This window comes from Herpailurus yagouaroundi, unplaced genomic scaffold, assembly GCF_014898765.1.
Source record: "Herpailurus yagouaroundi ecotype Mexico unplaced genomic scaffold, PumYag 165, whole genome shotgun sequence".
In the NCBI taxonomy this organism is placed as follows: Eukaryota; Metazoa; Chordata; class Mammalia; order Carnivora; family Felidae; genus Herpailurus; species Herpailurus yagouaroundi.
Window position 1 is genome coordinate 17,591,139 of NW_024412406.1, and position 9,630 is coordinate 17,600,768.

General features: G+C 34.0%; 1 protein-coding gene across 3 annotated transcripts in view; it reads left to right on the forward strand.

Moving 5' to 3' along the window:
* Positions 1-9,630, forward strand: part of MYBL1 (MYB proto-oncogene like 1) — a 44,530-nt gene that overhangs the window by 8,744 nt on the left and 26,156 nt on the right. For all 3 annotated transcript variants that reach the window (XM_040487683.1, XM_040487681.1, XM_040487682.1), the window contains exons 2-5: positions 1,504-1,609; positions 1,946-2,017; positions 4,420-4,512; positions 6,130-6,350. In XM_040487683.1, the coding sequence (XP_040343617.1) occupies positions 1,504-1,609; positions 1,946-2,017; positions 4,420-4,512; positions 6,130-6,350 (492 nt within the window). The remainder of the gene's footprint in view (positions 1-1,503; positions 1,610-1,945; positions 2,018-4,419; positions 4,513-6,129; positions 6,351-9,630) is intronic.

The window sequence follows — 9,630 nt, forward strand, 5'->3', positions numbered from 1 at the left end:
ATTTTTAATTTTTAATTTTTAATTTTTAATTTTTAATTTTTAATTTTATTTATTTATTTATTTATTTATTTATTTATTTATTTATTGAGAGAGAGACAGAGCATGAGCCGGGAAGGGTCAGAGAGAGAGGGAGACACAGAATCCGAAGCAGGCTGCAGGCTCCAAGCTGTCAGCACAGAGCCTGATGCAGAGTTTGAACTCACGAACCATGAGATCATGACCTGAGCCGAAGTCGGATGCTCAACCAACTGAGCCACCCAGGCGCCCCTCAAAGTTTGTTTTTAAAATTTGTTACCCTCTGCCTTACCATTTATCGAAAAATCCATCTTCACACCACTGATTTGATATGTTACTGTTAAAATTTACCGAATTCCCATTTGGATTTTGTTTTTTTCTGAAAGTTCTAGTCTCTTCCATTGATCTGTGTATCTGTGTGCCGGTAGTATTCTGTTTTATTTATTGTTTCTCTACAGTATGTCTTCACTGGGTAGTGCTATTTGTTTACTTTCCCATATGAACTATAGAATCAGCATGTTTAAATTCCTCTGAAAATATAATGGTATTTTAATTTAATTTAAATTTATGAATTATTTTAGGGAGAATGGACATCTGTAATTCTGTTCCTATCCAGGAATGTGGTCTGAATGTTTTTCCATTTGTTCAGATCTAATGTGTATTACAATAGTGTTTTGTTGTTTACTATATTTTGATCTTGTATATTCATATTATTTCTACATGTTTTAATTTTTTTGTTGTTATTGTAACGTTAATGGATCATTTCTTCCATTGTTTCTTTTAACTGGATGTGACTGTGTTTTGTATTTTACCCTTACCAGTGTCAGGCCCTAATGATTTTTTACTTGGATTATTATCAAAAATTACTAATTGGTCTTCCTCCATTTCTCTACATCCTGCCAGTGATTTTTCTGAAACATGAGATATTTGTGTTTTACTCCCTTACTTAAAGTCCTTTGACCCTTTAGGATAAAGGGTCAAATAAAGAATGAAAGTCAAACTCCTTAGCATGACATAAACTCTTTCCTTGTCTACAATTGACCCCTGATGGCATATCAACTCCTGGTGTCAGTAAGAACTATAGCTACTCTACATTGTATAACTCTTACTTTGTTATGTCTTGAATAATCTGTTGGGACGTATGTTTTTAGTCTGGGTGGCTTCTTCAGTCATACCTGTATACACAGATACAATGATTGAATTTACAAAGTTGCATAAAATTCTTGATTTCACAATTTTTTTTAAGTTTATATATTTATTTAGAGAGAGAGACACACACACACAGTGGAGAGAGTGGGAGAGAGAGAATCCCAAGCAGGCTCCATGCTGTCAGTGTGGATCCCAACAAGGGGCTTTATTTCATGAACCATGAGATCATGACCTGAGCCGAAATCAAGAGTCAAATGCTCAACCGACTGAGCCACCCAGGCGCCCCAACAATTGTGTTTTTTGTTGTTGTTGTTGTTGTTGTTGTTGTTGTTGTTTTAGTGAGGATGAGGATGATGACCTCCAGTATGCTGATCATGATTATGAAGTACCACAACAAAAAGGATTGAAGAAACTCTGGAACAGAGTAAAATGGACAAGAGATGAGGTAATTACATGATAAGGTTTAGTAATTTCATACTTGTACTTATTGGTTAATAATATTTAATAAAGGAATTAAAGATCTTGAAAAGCAAAACATGAGAAAAGCTATTCATCAACTGATAGGCACATATTTTTCTTCCACCAGAGGTGTGAATAGTGGTATGATGTTAAGACTGACAGAAACACTGTAGTAAATGCGAGAGCTTGTATTACAGTGGCTTATCCTTCTACTAATGGTCATCAGATATGACATGAAAGAATTAGACAGTTATCTATATTTAGCGATAGAGGAATAGGCAAAGGAAAGAAAGCTTTCTAATTTTCACACCTGTTTTAATAGGATGATAAGTTAAAGAAGTTGGTTGAACAACACGGAACTGATGATTGGACTCTAATTGCTAGTCATCTTCAAGTGAGTGAAATATTTTCTTCTATTTATAACATGGATAACATAAGCTATTGGGTTAAATTTGCTGTTTTTCAAAAATGTGTCTTCATTATTTTAGACTTAGGTTTCCTTTCTAAAAACATCTCTGTTTTTCTGATCTTCCTATAGTGGCCAAAGGCTTAAAAAGTCCGATTTTTCTAGTAATTAGTTTATATAGGGGCCTAAAAAGATTACTAATCTAAAATGAAAATACTAGGTTTGGGTAGGGCTTTATAAATATTTGCTGATAAATGTTAAAACATTCTGAGAGAAGTTAAATGTATGGAAATCTTTTGGCACCTAATCAATAAAATCAGAAAAAGCTCTGTTGAAAGTTTGTCAACCTTTATTTGGATTTTAAGGTGTTATTGATCTTTAAAAGAATTCTACTTATTGTTCGTTCATCATACTATTCACATGCTATTCATTAGTATGTATATATGTAATTTTATATTACATACATACATATGTATGTAATTTTATAATTTACTATTCACATGCTATTCATTAGTATGTAAGTTTATAATTTACAAAATTTATAAATTTATAATTTACATATATTCCTTTTGTTCCTTACTACATTAAAGGTAGGGAGGCAAAATAGTCACATTTGAATTTGTTTTGACTACTGTGGATATCAGAAATCAGATTACCTGTGTTCTTTCTAAATTGTTATGATGCGGGGCGCCTGGGTGGTGCAGTCAGTTGGCGTCCGACTTCAGCCAGGTCACGATCTTGCGGTCCGTGAGTTCGAGCCCCGCGTCGGGCTCTGGGCTGATGGCTCGGAGCCTGGAGCCTGTTTCCGATTCTGTGTCTCCCTCTCTCGCTGCCCCTCCCCCATTCATGCTCTGTCTCTCTCTGTCCCAAAAATAAATAAACGTTGAAAAAAAAATTAAAAAAAAAAAATTGTTATGATGCTTTTCAACATAACCTGAAAATTGAGACCAGATAATGGAAAGTGCGTAAGTTTTGGAGTCAGTCTGATCTATATTCAAGTGCCAGCTCTACTAGCTGTTTGCTCTTGGAAAAATTACTAACTTCTTTGATGTTCAGCTTCCTTGTCTATAACATGTAAATAATAGTACTCGTTTTTGTAGTATTGTTGTGAGAATTAGAAATGACATATAGGATGTTGGGCATATTTCCTGACATTTAGCAGGTGTTAGATAAATGGAAACTAAATTAGAAAAGTTATTTATATTAGGTTTACCAGTTTAACTTGAGGGTATAGCAGCAAATGAAGTGAACAAAGAAATGCTACAAGTACATACAGGAGCAGTCTGATTATTTTGAAGAAAACGATAGCCTTAAAAATGGATCAGCATTGATGTTTTGAAGCCATAAATGAAGAAACTCAGTTTAAATAAAAATAACTTGAGACCCACTAGACACAAAGGCAGTGACTGGTAAACAAAGTATTTGTATTTATCCCTTTATATACTTCTAATATTTTTGTCATTCATGAAGTTAACTGTTTTATTATTATTATTATTATTATTATTTATTATACATAGGAGTTAATGTTTATTTTTGAGAGAGAGAGAGACACACACACACAGTGTGAGCAGGGAGGGGCAGAGAAAGGGAGACACAGAATCCGAAACAGGCTCCAGGCTCTAAGCTGTCAGCACAGAACTCGATGTGGGGCTTGAACTCATGGTCTGCAAGATCATGACCTGAGCCGAAGTCAGATGCCCCACCGACTGAATAACCCAGGTGCCTCTCGTTTTTTCTTGATAACTTGGAGGTCATCATGTATAAAAATCCTTTAAGTACCATGCAGTGGCCTAGTAATGCCTTTGGGGGTTTTTAAATTGTATAAAGTTAAGTACTGCTGTACTGTATGAATCCAGACTACTGTGCTATTTGAGTTCATTTGTCTATTTTGTATAGTTTTCTGTTTACTCTCTTTTATTTCTCAATCTTAGATACATTTTTTTTAATGTTTGTTTATTTTTGAGAGAGAGAGACAGAATGCAGATGGGGAAGGGGCAGAGAGAGGGAGACACAATCCAAAGCAAGCTCCAGGCTCTGAGCTGTCAGCACAGAGCCCTACATGGGGCTCAAACCCACAAACTGTGATATCATGACCTGAGCTGAAGTCAGACACTTAACCGACTGAGCCACCCAAGTGCTCAGATACATTTCTTCATGGCAGTATCTGTGTTATAAGGCACAGTGTAGAGATATATACTTAAAAATATATAGTCTAAGCCCTGCCAGAGACTTTAATTTAAAAATGAATTGAGACACAGGCATATAAGATAAACATTACAGTTTAAAGAATGTTATTGAATGCATTATTCTTGAAGACTTTCTTCTTGAGTTTAGGCTGACTTGCTTTCTGGAAGACAATTGTTCAATAACAAAATTATCAATTCTTTCAGAATCGTTCAGATTTTCAGTGCCAGCATCGATGGCAGAAAGTTTTAAATCCAGAATTGATAAAGGGTCCCTGGACTAAAGAAGAAGATCAGAGGGTAACATGTTCATATATTTTATTCTCACTGTGTAGGTGGATTGGCTTTTTTTTTCTTCCTAATATATTGTTTTGTCACAAAGGTTATGTTTAAATCACTTTGATTTGGTTGCTGCTTGTAGAAGAATTGAAAGTTGAATGTCTTGAAATATAGTTTTTCTGAATTGAGTCAAACCAAGTATAATATATATAGCTTTTCTTTGTGAGTTTAGTTTACAGAAGGAAAAATGTTATTAGCTTATTTATCTTATTTAGAGCTTAGGTGAGTAACATTTAGGGTATAGCTTGTTGAAAATTGAGTTAACATTTTAAAAAACAGAATTTAATTTGATTTTAATTTTATCTGATAACATGATATGTGAGGAAGTCATTCTTAACTTTCCCTCTTGACCTATAATGTGCCCCAAAATAAGATAGATACCAGAGCACTGTATTTCTAAAAGGTTTGGTGATTTCGATATTAAGGTAATTGTTTGTTTTATAAAAGACTGAGAAGAATGGGAAAGTTGCTGCCCTCCACTAGGAATTGGCTTTAGTTCATGCTCTTTATGGCAGAAATGTTGTTAATAGGGTTGAGGAATTAGAGCATTTTTTCCTGCCACTCAAGGGAAAAAAAAAAGTTTACTAGGCTCAGAACTGGTAAGATTTACTTGATGGTCAGTGATAGGTTTTATAATGTGTGTTCTGTATCCTTTTAGTATGAGAAAGGAATAAATGAGAAGACAATAACTTTGTAGATCCTTCTTGCTTCCAAACTGATTCATTTGGCCTCCAACTGAAGCTTTTTTTAAAGAAAGAGTAGAAAATCTATAAGTCTCAACATTTTTACCGTTAAATTGATTTTCAGTGATAACATTTTAACTTACAAGTCACTTTAATTAGCACATTGTATTTTAGATAAGTTTGAGGTAAACTTTTGTACTTGGCCAATGCTGAATTAGTATTTATTAGTTAACTTATTAGTAACTTAAATAAACTTAACAATTAGTAGTTGTGGTTTGGATTTAATGCATTTAAAAGAAATAGTATTCTTGAGTTATGTTTTAAAATTCTATCAAGGTAATGCTTTTTCAAATTGAGATGTATTCTCACTGTGTCATGTTAAATTGACATGTAACACTATAGTAGTTTCAAGTGTACCACATAATGATTTGCTCTTGGTTTGTATTGCTAAATAATCACAACAAGGATTCTAGTTAGCATCTGTCATCATATATAGTTAAAAAATTTTTTTTCTTGTGATGAGAATTTTTAAGATCTAATAACTTTCAGATGTGCATTACAGTATAGTTTTTATTTATTTTTAATTTTTTTTAATGTTTATTTATTTTTGAGAGAGACACATAGCATGAGCAGGGGAGGGACAGAGGGAAAGGGAGACACAGAATCCGAAGCAGGCTCCAGGCTCTGAGCTGTCAGTGAAGAGCCTGATGTGGGGCTTGAACTCACGAACTGTGAGATCATGACCTAAGCTGAAGTCAGATGCTTAACCCCCTAGCCACCCAGGCGCCCCTGCATTACGGTGTTAACTATAGTCACTGTGCTGTACATTGCATCCCCATGAATAAACTTTTAAAAAGGTATTGCTTTTTTAAACTTTGTTTTTTCTGTTTCTTAGGTTATTGAATTAGTTCAGAAATATGGGCCAAAAAGATGGTCTTTAATTGCAAAACATTTGAAAGGAAGAATAGGCAAGCAGTGTAGAGAAAGATGGCATAATCATCTGAATCCTGAGGTAAAGAAATCTTCCTGGACAGAAGAGGAGGACAGGATCATCTATGAAGCACATAAGCGGCTGGGAAATCGTTGGGCAGAAATTGCCAAACTGCTTCCTGGAAGGTGCTTATATAAATGTATATACATTTTCCTGTACTTAAACTTGATCTTTATTATGTTACTATTAAATATATTTGCAAGTACCCCATGACTTTTATTTTTTTTTAGACAAGCAATTTTTGGGGGCCTATTTGTAATAAATTCTATTTATTTCGGGGGCCTATTTGTAATAAATGAGGGATAGAATTACTTTTATAATTGAAATTTAGACAAGCATCCTTTTGGGCCTATTTGTAATAAATTTAGACAAGCAACTTTTTGGGCCTATTTGTAATAAATTCTGTATGAGGGATAGAATTACTTTTATAATTGAAATTTAGACAAGCAATGTTTTGGGCCTATTTGTAATAAATTTTGTGTAAGCAATAGAATTACTTTCTTAATAAAATATTTTATAGCAGTAATTTGTGCAGTAAAATGATAGACCTTCCGATTATGTGAATATTTAATAACTTCCTAGATTGTTTACTTATCAGTGCGAGTCAGACAGACCTTCTGTGTACACACCTGGTTGGAATAGAATGTAAATTGAAGAGATTTCTTTCATACTAGATTCTATGCACAAGACCAGGGAATAGCAAATACATTGCCTGAAATAAACTATGAAAGTTCATTAGACAAAATTTAATTCTTATAATTATGGTATGATTCAAATCATGAGAGTAGTGTATATATCCCTGTGGCTAAAATACAGAATTTCCTTCTGGGAGAGTGATATACCGCTGTATACTATACATTGTAAGTATTACTATACATTGCACTGGTTGAAATTTTTCCCTATTGTAGTACAGTAGACCATCAACCTTGGGAAAATCCATACCTCCCTCAGAAGGTATGCATGTTTTGTTTTTTTTTTTAATTGCTGTATGTAGTCTCTATATTATACTTCATAGTTTATAAAATGCTTTTACCTATATTTTTAATTAATCTTTATATGTAAGTGAAATATGCAGAGCAAACAATGCTGTCCTTTTTTTTTTTTTTAATAGATAAGGAAATTAAAGCATAGTGTTAAGTTTTTTATTCAGGTTACTCAACTTGGTTTATAAAATTCTGATGTTTTCAGTCTTACATATATTTTTACTCAGCTAGCTTAGTGCTTTAACATAAAGTAGGTTCTCAGTAAATGTAAATTTTATGAAGGATAGAATTATTAAGTGATCACCATCTAAATCTAGCTACTATCTGCCACCATCACAAAATTGTTACCTATTATTAACTGTATTCCCTATGCTATACATTGTATCCCCATGTCTTGTTTATTTTATAAGTGGAAGTTTGTACTTTTAATCTCCTTCCCCTATTTTGCCCACCCCCTCTGGCAACCATCACATAGTTCTTTGTTTCCATGAGTCTGTTTCTGTTCTGTTTTGTCTGTTTGCTTTGTTTTTTAGATTCCATAGATAAGTGAAATTGTATGGTATTTATCTTTACCTGACTGTTTTCACTTAGCAGAATACCCTCTTGCTCCATCTGTGTTGTAGCAAATGACAAGATTTTGTTCTTTTTTATGACTGAGTGATATTCCATTGTATGTATATGCCATATCTTTTTCCATTCATCTGTCAGTGGCCACTTGGGTTAATTCCATATCTTGACTGTATATAATGCTGCAATGATCATGGGGTGTGTATATCTTTTTGAATTAGTGTTTTTGCTTTTTTCAGATAGATTTCCAGAAGTGGAACTACTGGATCTAATGGTAGTTTTGCTTTTAAGTTTTTTGAGGAAACTTCATACTATTTTCCATAGTGGCTGCACCTTTTTGCATTTCCAACAGTGCAGGAGGATTCTTTTTTCTCCACATCCCTGCCAACACTTGTTATTTCTTGTCTTTTTTTTTTTTTTTTTTTTTTTTTAGTTAGAGAGAGAGAGAAAGAAAGAATGTCTTAAGCAGGCTCCATGCTTCGCACGGAGCCTGATGTGGGAGCTCGATCATATGACCCTGGGATCATGACCTGAGCAATAGTCAGATGCTCAGCCAACTGAGCCACCCAGGTGCCCTGTTGTCTTTTTGATAGTAGCCATTCTGATCTGTGTGAAGTGATATCTCATTGTGGTTTTGACTTGTGTTTCCCTGATGATTAGTGATGTTGAGCATCTTTTCATGTGTCTATTAGCCATCTGCATATCTTCTTTTTTTTTTTTAATTAAACAAAATTTTTTTTCTTTTAAGTAGGCTCCACATCCAGCGTGGGGCTCGAACTTAGGACCCTGACTGAGATCAAGAGTCGCATCATCCACTGAGCCAGCCAGGTGCCCCCATCTGCATATCTTCTTTGGAGAAATGTTCATATTCTCTCCTCATTTTTTAATTGGGTTGTTTTTTGATACTGTGTTGTGTGAGTTCTTTATATATTTTGGATGTTAATCCTTACTGATTATATCATTTGTAAATATCTCCTCCCATTCAGTAGGCTTTTTGTTTTGTTGATGGTCTCCTTCACTGTGCAAAAGCTTTTTAGTTTGATGTAGTCCCATTTGTTTGTTTTTGTTGTCCTTGCCTGAGGAGACAAATGAAAAAAAATACTGCTTAGGCCAATGTCCAAGGGCTAACAGCCTGTTTCCTTCGAGTAGTTTTATGGTTTCTGATCTTACATTTAGGCCTTTGATCTATTTTGAGTTTATTTTTGTATATGGTGTAAGAAAGTGGTCCATTTTCATTCTTTTCCATGTACTTGTCCAGTTTTCCCAGCACAATTTATTGATAAGACTGTCTTTTTCCCATTTGGATGTTCTTGCCTCATTTGTTGAAAATTAATTGACTGTGGGTTTATTTCTGGACTATTTGGTTCCTTTGTGTTTCTGTTTTTTGTCATTACCATACTGTTTTGATTACTGTCATTTTGTAGTATAGTTTGAAACCAGGGAGAATGATACTTCTAGCTTTGTTCTCTGTCAAGATTGCTTTGGCTATTGGGGTGTTTTGTGGCTCTGTACATGTTTTAGGATTATTTGTTCCAGCTCTATGAAAAATGCCATTGGTATTTTGGTAGGGATTGCATTGAATCTGTGGATTGCTTTTCGTAGTATGTGCATTTTAACGATCCTTCCAGTCCACGAGCATAGTATATCTTTCCATTTATCTGTGCCATTTTTGGTTTCTTTTATCAGTGTCTTACAGTTTTCAGACTACAGGTCTTTCACCTACTTGGTAAAATTTATTCCTAAGTATTCTGTTTGATGTAGTTGTGAATGGTATTATTTTCTTAATTTCTTTTTGATAGTTTGTTATTACTGTATTAGAAACAACAGATTTCTTTTTTTTTTAATTTTTTTTTTT